The 15,007-nt window shown below is 33.5% G+C and overlaps 1 protein-coding gene across 1 annotated transcript; it reads right to left on the reverse strand.

Moving 5' to 3' along the window:
- Positions 1 to 350: 350 nt before the first annotated feature.
- LOC145263701 (tubulin alpha-1A chain) lies at positions 351 to 12,245 on the reverse strand. Its single transcript, XM_080120651.1, has 3 exons — positions 11,990 to 12,245; positions 3,423 to 3,645; positions 351 to 1,540 (listed from the first exon to the last, which is right to left on the reverse strand). Exons 1-3 carry the CDS (start codon positions 11,990 to 11,992, stop codon positions 411 to 413), a joined length of 1,356 nt encoding a protein of 451 aa, XP_079976777.1. The 5' UTR covers positions 11,993 to 12,245; the 3' UTR covers positions 351 to 410.
- Positions 12,246 to 15,007: the final 2,762 nt, after the last annotated feature.

Raw genomic sequence — 15,007 nt, forward strand, 5'->3', positions numbered from 1 at the left:
GGGGGGGTATCGTATAATATATATATATATATATATAAAATTTAAAGAATAGAATCCATAACTGTATCAGAATTGGAAAATACTAGAATCGTCCCATCACTAATATACACACTAACTTTTTTTTTTCTGGGCAAAGTGCTTGTAAAGAACCATACTTTTACTCATATGGAAGATCCGAAATGCTAAGAAAATCAAGTTAGAAATAGTTAATTTTTTATCAGCTGTAATTTGTCTTTTTTTTTTTTTTTAAGAGATTAGAAAAAAAAAGGGGGGGGGGGGTATGGTAAGCAAGCCATTTCTAATTCAGCAAACACGGCAGATTGAAATAAAATTACAACAAGTAAATCAAATAAGATTTTATTTTATTTATGTATTTATTAGATTCGAGATATGGAAGATACACAGTCAGTTTAGTACTCTTCTCCTTCTTCCTCCCCTTCAGCTTCAACTGAATCAATGCCAACCTCTTCGTAATCTTTCTCCAGGGCGGCCAAATCTTCACGTGCCTCAGAGAATTCACCTTCCTCCATACCTTCTCCCACATACCAGTGGACAAAAGCACGCTTGGCATACATAAGATCAAATTTATGATCAAGACGAGCCCAGGCCTCGGCAATGGCCGTGGTGTTGCTCAACATGCACACGGCACGTTGTACCTTGGCCAAATCACCACCAGGCACAACGGTTGGCGGCTGATAATTGATGCCAACCTTAAAACCGGTTGGGCACCAGTCGACAAATTGGATTGTGCGCTTTGTCTTGATGGTCGCAATTGCAGCATTGACATCCTTCGGTACTACATCACCACGATACAACATACAGCAGGCCATGTACTTTCCATGACGCGGGTCACATTTTACCATCTGATTAGACGGCTCAAAACAAGCGTTGGTAATCTCGGCAACAGTAAGCTGCTCATGGTAAGCTTTCTCTGCAGAAATAATAGGTGCATAAGTAGCCAGTGGAAAGTGAATACGTGGGTAAGGTACCAAATTGGTCTGAAACTCAGTCAGATCCACATTAAGGGCACCGTCAAATCTCAGAGAAGCTGTGATGGAGCTAACAACCTGAGCAATGAGACGATTCAAGTTTGTGTAGGTTGGACGTTCAATATCGAGATTTCTTCTGCAAATGTCATAGATGGCTTCATTGTCGACCATAAAAGCGCAGTCGGAATGCTCAAGTGTGGTGTGGGTAGTCAGAATTGAATTGTATGGTTCAACCACAGCCGTTGCTACCTGGGGTGCTGGGTAAATAGAGAATTCAAGTTTGGATTTCTTTCCATAATCGACGCTAAGACGTTCCATCAAAAGTGAGGTGAATCCGGATCCAGTGCCACCTCCGAAACTGTGGAAAATGAGGAAACCTTGGAGGCCAGTACATTGGTCAGCAAGCTTACGGATGCGGTCAAGGACCAAATCAACAATTTCTTTACCAATTGTGTAATGACCTCGGGCATAGTTGTTGGCAGCATCCTCCTTTCCGGTGATGAGCTGTTCAGGATGAAACAGTTGTCTGTAAGTCCCTGTGCGAACTTCATCTGTAAAAGAAAAAAAAAAAAAAAAAATTTAATAACGTTTTACAACCAGATATGCATTAGAGAATAAAATAAATATAGAGTCCCTAAAACAAAGGAGGGCCCAAACTTACATTCTTTTAAAGAAATAAAAGAGCAATTTGTGATAAAGATACATTAACACATCAGTTATTGTTAGATCACAAGAGTTAAGTGATGTTGAACTGCCATTATCACATGGGTGACTATTTGGGAATATCAGGAGGGAGACCTTACAAAGCTAACACAATTATAAGTCTTGAATTGAGGATAAGGATCACTGTGAATTTACACCTTAGAAACTCTTTCAGAAGCTAGATCAATTGGAATTAGGCAATAATTTTCACATGGATTAATTAATAATAGTCAAATTCTATGAAGTCAGACAATTTGTGACTTTGTTCATCTGTTTACCTTATTTTGACATACTCTTACATTGCAACAGTGGTTGTTTCCGATAATTTAATATATTTATCCATAGACATAAGTTTCAGGTTTTTACTTTATGTCCATCAGTAACTATATCCCCGGTTGAAAGATTTAAACTCTGGATCCATGTATTAAGAACCCTGGTCTCGTAACCATTTGGCCAAAACAGAAATATTTTGGAATTCAACAAATATGCCTTCTATCTTTAATGTAAATACAAGTGCTGTGATTATAAAAAGTTCCAATATCCCAAAGGAGAGAATCATCTAACATGGTTAATTTATGAAACATGTTAAGGAGTTCCTTATAGGAACAAAGATTAGAGAATCTACATAAAAATGTAAAGTGTATTTATAAAATTGGAAAGAAGGGAGGTGAAAGTCTCAAACATGCAAAACTTCTTATAACCTCAAAGACATATATCTTATTTTTGAGAAATTCTGAGAGGTATACACAATTTCAGTTTCTTCTAACTATATTAAGGGGTAAAGTTGTGCAAAAAAAAAAAAAAAAAAAAAGTTTTTTTTTTCCTTCAATCAAATCAATTGATTGCCTGCTCTGGTTGGAGGATTCAACACGGGAGGAAGCTTCATATGCCTTCCTGCAGTGACAGTCCACAATACATTGTAGTGAACATACTGTTCATTTTATATATAATGGCTGGAATTAAAGTTTAAAATACGAAAATAAAGTATCATACTTCAATTGTGCTTGAAACAGAACCATTTCTAATAACGCGCTCGTCATATCCAAAATCCTGCTGCCTTTCGACTTGCGTTATAAAACTTTCCAAATGCACTTGTGATATTAAGCCATGTAAGGTGTCAGCTTTAATCAAAATCTTCTGTTCCTTTCATCAGATTATGAATACTTATCGAAGACATTCCGGTACAAAACCTATCTAAGAACACTCCCAGACACATAAGGTACAATTTTTTTTTTTTTGAAAAAACACGGCCCAGCCGTTTGAGTCCACAGAGAACAAACTCAATTTCCTTTTATATAATAGAGAAAAATGTATTAAACTTAGTTGAGGGAGACTTTACGCAAATTTTACTTTGAAATCAATAGGTTAGGGCTTTACAATTTAGAAATAGAACGTAACTTGTTGGAAAGTTTCCCTACAGAAAAGGAACATGAACACAATTGATAAATATTTAACCATGAAATAAAATATTGCATGACAGAAATATTTGTCATTAAGATAAAAAACAATCATTGAAAAAAAAAAAAAAAAAGTTAACAAACTACCCCACTTCCCAAATGGTTAACCTTACTACATAGAATGCATATATAGCAAACTAAACAAGCACTCGCCCTAGAATGTTAGTAATAGCTACTTTTCAACTTTATTGCACAAAGTTGAAGCAACTTGAAATTCGACTTCACTGCTAATAAACCCAGTTATTCATTTCGATAAAGACAAAAGGAAACCTACCAACAACGGTTGGTTCTAAATCCACAAAGACAGCCCGGGGTACATGTTTGCCGGCTCCAGTTTCACTGAAAAAGGTGTTGAAAGAATCATCTCCACCTCCAATGGTCTTGTCCGATGGCATCTGACCATCGGGCTGTATGCCATGTTCTAGGCAATACAGTTCCCAACACGCATTACCAATTTGGACTCCGGCTTGACCAACATGGATACTGATACATTCCCTCTGGAAAAAAAATAAAAATAATATACCAAAGTGTAATTAAAAATGAAATGTTTAATATGAAAAAAGTTCTTTTCCAACCCCCACCCCGCCACAAAAAAATAAATAAAAACTGTATGATGTATATACTCATGACAAAAAGATATTCCAAAAATTATGTAAATTGATCAATTTTTTTTTTTTTTTTTTCACAGGCATCACATTATCAAGGCCAAGAGGCCACTCAAGGATAAGGGTTAAAGAGTGTACAGTAGAAATTGGACAATATAGTAATCATTAGTAATGAAAATTCGGTAAATTTGATAACTTATATGGAACGGCTCATCAAGAACTTATTTATGTTAGACTTGAAGTCAACCATATTGTAGTCAGCCGGAAAGCAGGAAAATGGAAGACAATTCCACAGGCGTGCAGTTCTAAGAAAGAAGCTTTGTTCATGGAATCTACGGTTAGGTTTAGGCACAGATAAAGAGTGGGGGGAATTATTGATAGTGTTTTCAGCTAGACAAGTGTTTCTTGTGAAAGTTTTATTTTTATAAGTGATTAATGGGAATTTGTAGACATTACACCATAAATCTAGCAAGTTAGAATTATTGAGTTAACCGTTTGGCATTATTTTTTTTTTTTTTTGAGAGGTTTCAAAATGGTGGTCAAACAAATGTTCCTCAAGTTATTCATAAAATTTGAGTTTCTTGTTTAAAAATAAGATTACTTTATCAATTAAAATTTTTTAAATATTTTCATTTCGTCACGAGTACGTACATCATGCAGATTTTTTAATATAGGATTTCTGGACAAAAATAAAATTTAAAAATATTTTCAGTACTCAATGCATAAGTAGATTTCTCCTGGAAATGAAACGCGTTTCTGTGCAGCTACCCGCACAGAAGTAGCTTTTCACATACATATATAATACAATCTCTTCTCTACAATTATAGAAATGCAACTTTGTGCGTGTGTTCCTTATAGACTCTGAAATGATTGAACAGATTTTCTTTAAAATCTACAGAAATTTAGTGTACAAGCATGGGAGTGATCTTAGCTAAAGTTTGTCTCAGAACAAACCTGATAATTATCGATAATTTAAACCGTTATTTTAATTTATCATCGGTGAAGCCATTTTTTCCATGTCATCGCAACAATGATAGAACAATGGCCGTAAAAATTCTGTGGGTAAATTGATAGCATGTTTTTGTTTTTTTCAGGACGTGGTCTGTAGGTTTAAACCTCGCACGTAAATTTCTTAATGTTTTTTTTTTTTTTTTTTTCGTTAACTGGAAAGAAGTTTATATAAAATTTTATAAAAGAAACAGTAGGTTCTCTAGAGTGCAATGTAGAATAACATATTTTGGAATAAGTTACTACATGGAGGCATGTGAAGGCCCCCCCCGCAAGGTGATTTCAGATTTCGATGACAATAAAAATATAGGAGTGCAAAATATTCGTTAATCATCCTTCAATCCCAGGCAACGTCAGGTCTCCCTGCTAGAATAATATATATATAATGTTGTAGGAACAAACAAATTCGGGTCGGCATTTTTTTTTTTTTTTTTAAAGCAAAAGCATTTATCACTATTACTCTCCCGTCTCAACACTACTTATCTCACTGCCACATGTCCATCTGGCCTGATTTTCCTTTCTTCTGACCGCACGCTGGCCACAGCCGGTCAATTCTCGCCTTCATTTTACACGTTCATTTCCTGTTTTCTTTTCGCATCAATTGTTGCACATATCCTAATTTGCAAACGCGTTTAAACGTTGCTGCTGCTGACATTTTCTCTATATATATTATGAGTAATTTGATAAAAAGGGAAATACTTGGAGATTCTGAAGCCCTGAAGGAAATCGTTGTCAGACACAATTGCACATAAAACAAAGGCAATTCAGTAAAGTCTGCTCAGCAATGTCATCGACACCAGACTGCAACTCTTTCAACTATTTCTTGAGGGGGGAGGGTGCGAGAACGCGGAATTTGAATTAGTGGCTAGATATTAAAACAAACGACACCGGATGTTAAAACAGAAAAGACTTTTGATAAGAAGGTAAAAGGGACAACTTAGAAATCAGTCTAGAAAGTAAAAAAGAAAAAGTCTTATGGAAACAGTAATAGTGAAGAGGAAGAGCCTCGTTTCCCTTATCTTCCTAACTGGCGACGGAATACGTACAATTAAAATTACAAAATATAAATATTAGAACCTATTGAGATAATAAGACCAATATATTAGATTGGGCAATTACAAAAATTGAATTACAATATTTATCGATTCATCGAAAATTCAAAAGATTTTCAAAGATTTTCAGAGAATTATTAGTAAAAAATATATATTTACACACCCATTCTCCGAACTAATGTTTTCATTTTGAGAATTAGTTTCACAACGTATATATATATATATATATATATATATATATATATATATATATATATATATATATATATATATATATATATATATATGAACAAATGATTAATAAAACATGTTAAAAGACATCTTGAAAAAGAGTTAAAAACATATTTAATTTTAAAATTAGTCACCGGACTATCCATTCATGTGAAATCTTTTTATCATTTTTCTTTTACCTCCTATTCCCCTTACCTCACCTTTTTTTTTAACCAAGTAAGATATGTGACTTACTTGTAGTTTCATTAAATACTTTTATATGCAAAATCCGATCCCGCATTTTGCTAATTCCTGCCCTCTGATGAGAAGGAGAGTATTTCTTCGAAACTCCGTGGATTAAGGACTATCCACTTATCCTGTGCTTCCTTTTTAAAATTAAATATGTTTTTAACTCTTTTTCAAGATGTTTTTACCATGTTTTATTAATCATTTGTTCATATTATAAGCTCTATTTCCTTTTCGGTTTTATTGAGCTTTTACATCTGGTTAGGATTACTTTACTTGTAAATATTAACTCTTTAATATTTATAATATATGTTAAATTTACCATTTTGATTACCTTGGTAAACTTATTGTAATTTTTTTTATTTATATATATATATATATATATATATATATATATATGTTGATGTAAATTCCGTCTTCAGATGTATCTTGTCAAACTCTGCATGGCATTTCGAACGGAACCTTTTATTTAATCCATGGGGGTTCTCATTCCGTCAGTCATGAATACGTAAAAAAATCCTAAGTAATTCGCAATTGTATTTGGAATGTCGTCCGCACCAAGGGTTGATCCCTTAACCTCCAAAAGAGGAAATTACAACTGAATTTTACCAAGTACTTTATCCAATGCGTCTCGGGTCCTAGCAAATTATTTAGGACTTCTACCCAGCCATAACTGGCAAAACTAGCATGCTACCCTCGTGGATCAAATAAAGGGTTCCGTTCGAAATTCAGTGCAGATTCCAGAGTTCTACAAGATACATCTGAAAAAGGTCGGAAGTTGCATCGACCGAAACGTTGTGCAAATAATGATAAGAGCAGTAGAATGAAGAATCCAAATCTAAATAATCTTAAAGTAAAAAAAAAAAAAAATCAGTAATAAAATGTACACATTGTTCTTTATTATAGAGAAGAATTGATTTTAGGTATATGATAGTTTAAACGCTTCCAAATTTCTTTTAAGTTTCAAAGGGTCACTACGGATTTTTTTTTTTTTTTTTAACAGCAGGCTTAATTATGAAGAAATCGAAAGTTATGCTACTTTGATTGAATTTTTTTTTAATTATTTTTTTTTCAATAAGTAAAAAAAAAAAAAAAATAAACGAGAAACAGACAAATGGTCACAATTTTAATACATATTTTAACATAAGTTGGGTACTCATTGGGCGTTGAGTTCCATGGCGACCAGCAAAAAAAAAACAAGCGTCGCTCCCTTCCTGACGCATGCGCACGTAACGATTATTTGTCACATTTATTTTGAAAAAAAGTTTTACTCTTTATGAATATTAAAAGAAAAAAAGTTACTAAACATTTATTAATAATGTCTCACTTTTACAGACATTTGTTTTTAAATTTCTTTTTAAATGACTTTATCGACTTTTTTTTAAATAGCATTTGCGGGTATGCTGACATTTGTTTTTTTAATTTCTTTTCAAATGACGACTTTTTTTTTTAATAGCATTTGCGGATGGGTAAAAACACGAAAAAAAATAACTAAACCATTTACTGATAATTTCTCACTTTTACAAATATTTTTAACAAATAAATGTTATCAAAGTCAAGATAAGTTACTTTTCTACCTAATTGGATACGTTTTTGTGTTTTTCTTTAATGTAAAATGGTTATTCTGTTCGAAAAACGAGTAATCTTGAACGCTGCCGATAAAAGTCGTCATTTAAAAAGAAATTAAAAAAACAAATGTCTGTAAAAGTGAGACATTATTAATAATAATCGTTTAGGTACTACGCTATGTGCGCATGCGTCAGGAAGGGAGCGACGCTTGTTTTTGTTTTTTGCTGGTCGCCATGGAATTCAACGCCTAAGGAGTACTTAAAGTTGTTAGCCTTCCACATTTACGGTTCAGGGAAGAAAAAGACCTAGAAGGTTCAACTTGTTGGTACTGGTCACCATGACTACGGACTGTTAGTTGCTAACAACAATCGAACATACCCGCCCACTCCCACGGGATTTGTCAAGCTTGGGAAGATAGAACAATAGAATTAAAAAAAAAAAAAAAAAAAGGAAGAGTTACCCCCACCAACCCATTGAGATTTTCGCTCCATAGAAAATTAGCTTAGTGACGTTGGTGTTGCTAGTCACCAAGAGAAATTAACGAAATATCCACTAGAACCATTGGTAATTTTAATTATAATTTAGAAAATTATGAAAGTTAAAATGTTTTTGTTTCTTTAAAACAAGTTTACCTTAAAGATATGCGATTTTCAACACTTTAATCTTTCCTGTTGAGGTAAAAATTTCTGGATAGTAGTCCGTTAAGGTGTAAAGAAAGAACGGCGAGTTCATGTCGAAGTTTGTATTGTAGTGCCGTTTTATAGTAATTTTAATTTAGTAATAAAGTTTTAACATTTTATCCTTTAACGCAAAACTAGTTTCAGTTGAAGAGGCCGAAAAATAAGATTCTTTTTCGTGCAATTAAACGGCAGTCTAGATATGTTACCCCAGACTTGTGGTTAGTGGCTGCCAATGTCAGGAATTTGGGGTATTTTGTACTATAGACAAAACTATAGTGTCACAGTAACCTTTCTTGGGGTAGGTTTCTACCAGTATTGTCTAATTTTATATTTGATCGATTATAGACATCCAAAGATTTGACCCTCTCATGCCCGCCATTTTCTTATTCTAACTTAGAAAGTCGATACCAGTTTGTCAACTAAATAAACGCTTTAAAATAAGTTTACACTAAAAACTTAGCAAGATAAAAGCAACTTTAGAGTTTTATCATTCATTTTAGTTCTTAGAAAAAAAAATGCATGAAAAAGAAAATAAAAAATAAATAAAAAATAAAAAATAAAATAAATAAAGTTAAAAATTATCAAATGACTCGACCATAATGTGACACCTACTATAAAAAGACCCAATAATTTACGATTAACAGGGGGAGAATGCAAGAAATGATGTCAAAAAAAGAACCAATAATTTATGTCGGTAGCCTAGTTTTTCGATATTCAATCAACGTTGTTACTACTGCAACTGACGTTCTCTTTATGTCGGAACAAGAGGATATTGTTAATCAAGTTGCGTCAAGTCAATTACTCCCAACGAAGGCAAGATCGGGTTTTAATGTGGGGGAAAAGCCCCCCCCCCTCACACACACACACACAAACAAAAAGGGGGGGGGCGAAATTGGAACAAAAAAATTAAAGTGTCAGTCTAGATGGATTTCTTTTTCGCAGACTGAAGACACTGTCTTCAGTCTGCGAAAAAGAAATCCATCTAGACTGACACTTCAGAAGACAGCAAAGATGAAATGATAACATCAGAACAGACACCAAAGAGGCCGAAAAATTCTTAGATTTGTCGCTCAGTGGGTTTTACAGCAAATTAACCCTTCTTTGGCCATTTTATGTCGAAACTGGCGTACGTAGGTCTCGTAAAATATTACCGCGATCTAGAAAGATTTCTCCTAAGAGAAGAAAACAGATACTATTCTTTATTCGCTAATTCACTTATAAATTAGACACAAAGCCATTAAAAGCGAGCGGATCGTCGATCAATGTACTCTTAGCAAATCGTATAAGCATCGTTCCGTTTGTCCACGTTTACTTCAGCAATCGCCACAATACCACATTTACTCTATGATTAAAAAATCCCCAAATCAAGAGTTGTGGAGTCGAAGACAGTTATAAAATTTATATATTGGAAGAATAAGGGGCAAGATTTGGAATCTTAGGAATCTGAATTATAATTTCAGACTCCGCAATCTTGATTTGAATTTTGTCCGCCAAAAATCAAGTATACGGTTTCATGAATTCATATATTTGACCCTGACAAATCATTAAAGATCACAGACATAGGAGTTGCGTCTTTGAAAATGCAATTTAAAACCGTTCATTGAATTAATACAATTCCATTGCAAATAACCGTGGCACGAGAAAAAAAAATCCATCGCAAATAACCGCGTCGCACGAAAAAAAAAAAAAACCATCGCAAATAACCGTGTCGCACGAGAAAAAATATTTGTATCTTTTTACTTGCCTCCCCACCGGGACAGAGGCCGACACAATGTGGAGACCCCCCCCCCCCGCCCAAATGATAAAATGGGGATGGGGGGGGGGGGATTGAGACAAAAATAAAATTACCTCAGTTGAGAAGGTCCTCTACCTTTATCAACCGAAAGCAGAAAAGATGACGTGTGGTATCAGAACTTATACCATACTTCGCCCCTAGACCTAGCCAATTTTCGCCCAGTATTTGAAGTTTTTTCTTTTATAAAATAGTAAGTCCGAATAATTAGCAGCAAAACGTATCTTTCAGATATTAAACTTCATCTTTTTGTCATCGGTCAGGGAAGGGGATCCTTCTAGACTGCAGCAATTTCTACTTTCGTTAAAAACCAGAGCTCCCTTTTGGGAAGCTGGATTACCACTAGCTTAAAACTGACAGTGTCTAACTAGCCAATTAGGGAAGAGGGCAAGAATACTTATTTTAAAAAAAAAAAAAAAATGAATGAATAAATAAACGGTGTTATTTCATTCTATTCTTTAGAATAAGGAGACAAACTTTTTTTTCTTTTCCCTTATAACAACTGGTACCCCCATTTCACGGGTCCTATTTACTTGTATTCCTAAGCAGGGTAAAGTTAAACACTTGTCTAGAAGATACTCATCTCCCTAAAGATGGGGTATTCTGGACGAGAATAAAATAGAACTTGTCACAACCGAGAACAGAACAGATACTACATCTTGATCTTAGCACGGGGAAAAGTTTCTCCTCAATAATGCCTATTTTCCTACCTACAGGACCAGAGTTAAAAAGTCGGGTTCTAATGAAGGTAAAAGTTAACGCCTGAAGAGGCGCCACAGAGTAGAGACTATATATATATATATATATATATATATATATATTATATATATATATTATATATATATATATATACTACTCCTTCGCCGACTAAGAACAAAAAATACCACCTTGTAGGCGCTTTCCGAGTCAAAAATGATGCATTTTAATTAGGCGAGGCTTTTATGTTTAAGTTTTTAAAAGCACATACGAGAACATGGAAATGACTAGATTAAGAACAATCTAGAATCAGAATCTCTGCTGGTCCCATCCAGTGCCACCTCCTACTTAGCAAATCTAAACTTTAAGTAGCGGAAAAATTTAGAACACCTGTCGTATTAAGATGGTTTTTGTGCGGGAAATTCGTGCTTGCCCGTTGTTTAAGGTGCGCAATCACTACTTGACACTACCCCTCCCCCCCTTTTATCCTAAACTCGAAATAGAGCAAAAAAAAAAAAAAAAAAAAAAAAAATTAACCCTCTCAAGCGATAAATCCCAGATTTGTCGACTCTTTGATGTGACAGGTGCCCGCGCGAAAAATTACGTTTTTCTTTTTATCTAGAAGCGCAAACTGAATCGTGATAGTTCAACCGTTTTAATCGACAAAATTCTGAATGGTCACGAGCAAGTCGGCCATGTTAATCTATTATTAATAGATTAAAAAAGAAAATGTGGCTGACAATTGTTTCTTTCGCGAACGTTCGAAATCTGAAAATAAGTTTCCAAGCTTTTGATTGTCGATTACAAAGTATTTTCTGGCTTGGATTATAATCTAAAGGTGAAGGGTTATAATTCGTTTGCGCTCTTGCGGGGAAAAGGAAGAAGAAAAAAACGGTGGTTGTCATGGCACCCGAAAAAGAGGTTGTTGTCAAGTGTGATTATGGTATAGTTATGGAATAGAAAAAAAAAAAAGATCATCTTACCATGTTTAAAAATTAACGTTGGCGAAAAAGAAGAAGAGATAAGCCTTTTCTGACAGGGTTTCAACGAAAGGTTGGTGGGTATGCGGTGATGATCGCTCACTGGAAATTAAAGAATCCTCTGTGAGTCTAAATTGTGAGGAGATGCGACTTGCGCATATTTTTATATTACCGCATTTTCTCCTACCTTCTCAGTCTTTCGGTCACCACACTCTCTCTAATTCCCTACCTCCTACCCAGTGCACTCCCAATGATCATGTCAGAACAAGTCCGTAAATTACTAAGTTCTCTCCCCTTTGTACCCGTATCTAGGGGGAAAAAAAACTGTCACCAACAACAGAACACTTAACGCAACAAGAGAAACCGTTTTATTAAATAAATATAATTAAATATTTGAAGGTTTTAAATACCCAATATTTCCATGAACTGCATTTTCAAACGTTTTGAGAAATATTAAAATATACGTAATTTAGTAATTATAGAAATAATCGTAAAAGCCGATCTTTCATCTAAGCTTACGCACAATAAACAATCGTTTCAATATATTCAGATTGAAGATTGAGCCTCTTTTGCGTTTATTTTAGATTACTGTTTAGTTGTTATATTTTTATATCTTATATTACTGACATAGATCATGGACATGTTTTACTAGAACCAATAAACCGACAAGTGGTCAAGAAACATAAATAACTTACTAAAGGCAGAATGAATTACTCTTCTGCCTACCTGGATAAGTTTTTTTGGCGTTTTAACTTATTTTAAAGCGTTTATTAAGTTTGAAACGCAAGTAGTGCCGAGCGCGCGTAAGCACACACGCAAGCGACAACAAAAATGGCGGGCATGAGGTTGCCACTTTTGGAGTCTCGAGAATCGCTCAAAACTCGAAAATAAATTTTAAAAAAATATTAGTAGAAATCCACCAAATAAATATCCCCGTGGCAGTTTATTGTCTATAGTAAAATCTGCCTTGGGAAATTAGGCAAAACATTTCTTTTTTCTTCGTCTCCTCATTTGTGACCTATTTGCGTTAACACAAATAAATATTTGAAAAAGCCTTTTAAAGATCCGTAAATATTGGATCTGGGGAAAGTAGTCATATTTGTTTAGTCAGTAACGTAAACGAACATGACTACTTATCTCAGATCTGATATTTACGGAGCTTTAACATATTTTTTAACGCAAATAGGTCACAAATGCGTAAATAAATACAAATAGTTTGTTTTTAACTAATTTTCCGACTATATTCCCTTTAAAACAATTTATGTCGCCAATAGTAACGTTTATCTTACACCTGTCATAATTTCTAAGCAGATCAAGGTGAAATTAAACTTTAAGAGTCGCGTCAGCTGGAAACTGAACTTGACTTGACTGTGAACGCTCTCACTTCAACGTACATTGTTTTCGGTGTTTTTTGTTTTCTCTTCTTTTTTAAATTTATTTTTTTGCGTCGCCATCCGGACTTGGAAATAGTGATAGGGTTAATGAAAGGCATTTTTATGACTTTAAAGTTAAAATTAAATTTTAACTTTACTCTTGTTTATATAGATTTAAAAATCAGATTTTAGAAGCCCGCCATGTTGATTACCGAACTACTGCAGCAGCGTGTCCGTGTCAGTGACGTTGATAACTACTAACAATTTAACATAGTTAAACTGTTGCTTCTTTGCCTCCAGTTAAGATGTCAGTGTTAAAAGTCATAAAAATGCCTTTCCTTAATCCTGCCAATAACCCTAAGTTCGGGATGACAATTTAAAAAAAGGTTTTAAAATCTCTCACTGTAGACTTTTTCCCCCTTTTTTAATTATTATTTTGTAAATTTGGTTGGTAGAGAATAGTTAACAAAATCTCCCTTTCCTTTTCTTATGCTAAGAATAGGTTAATAACTGTCGTTATATAGAAAACCATGTTTAACATGAAGATAGAAAAGGGCTTGGTTAACTATTCTGTACCTTCTCCGTAAATTTGTACCCTTACATCATAAAAAAATTGTATTCTACATTTTTAGGCGATTATATGTAAACAGTCTGAAAAAATATTTAAAAATGATTATTATAGAATTTAAAATGGGGGATCCGATTATTCGCATCATATAAATTTAACGTAAAATGATCCCCCATTTCCAGGCCAGTGTGTATTAATGATTACTACATAGCGTTTTAAGAACATATAACCATTTTTTTTTTAGATAGTAATATTGAACCTTTACACGTGCAATGAAGAGTCAGTAATAAAAAAAAATGTCCAATTAAAAAGTTGATGACTCAATAATAATAAGGGATTATGTGTAAATAGCTCGAAAACCTTTATTAAAAAATAAACGAAAAAAAAAAATGTTCTCCCTGAACCCTAACTCTGAATCCGATGGATTAGGTGTATCAGAATTTTTGAGGAATTTTTGACACCCCTAACACAAAACTGCGAATAAAATATACATAAAAAAAAAAAACAAAAAAAAAATCGTAATTTCTCTTTTTAAAGTGGGTTGTATATTTTCTTTATGGAATATACTTCCAAAATAAACTATTAAAGTTTTTAAAAAAAATAATAGAAATATTATTTTTTATTTTTTCAAAAACAGTGTTTACCTGCGAGCGTTCATGCAGCTATTTTTTTTTTTTTTTTTTTTTTACGTAGTGAAATCAATTGAATTTTACGAGTTAAATATTTTTCAATTTTTAGAAATCTATCAAAATTTTTCTATTGGTTCAATTTTTAAGATATTTTCAGGTTCAATGTGAAATTTTATGCTCTTTCCAATATTCTAGACAAGCGTTTTTTTTTAATTCACCCCCCCCCATTTTAATAAAATGAAAATAATTAATTTTCTCACCTCAAATTTATATATCACAAATTGAAGATAAAAGATCAATAAATAAAATAAAATAAAACAAAAAAGAACAGTTATGTGCAAATTTACCTGTAAAGTCCAAAGTTTAAAACATTTTTTAAAACCACATTGAATTTTTTTGTTTTTTTTAAGTGAAATCTTATAATCTTGTTATATTGTTCAGAAAATTCCGT

The sequence above is a fragment of the Euprymna scolopes genome, chromosome 39, assembly GCF_053919585.1.
Source record: "Euprymna scolopes isolate OS-2025 chromosome 39, ASM5391958v1, whole genome shotgun sequence".
NCBI lineage: Eukaryota > Metazoa > Mollusca > Cephalopoda > Sepiida > Sepiolidae > Euprymna > Euprymna scolopes.

Bases quoted from the DNA above. Each gene is read 5' to 3' on its own strand.
- LOC145263701 (XM_080120651.1), bottom strand. The intron at 1,541-3,422 runs GTAGGTTTCCTT...TTTCTTTTACAG, and splicing joins TTTAGAACCAACCGTTGTTG to ATGAAGTTCGCACAGGGACT.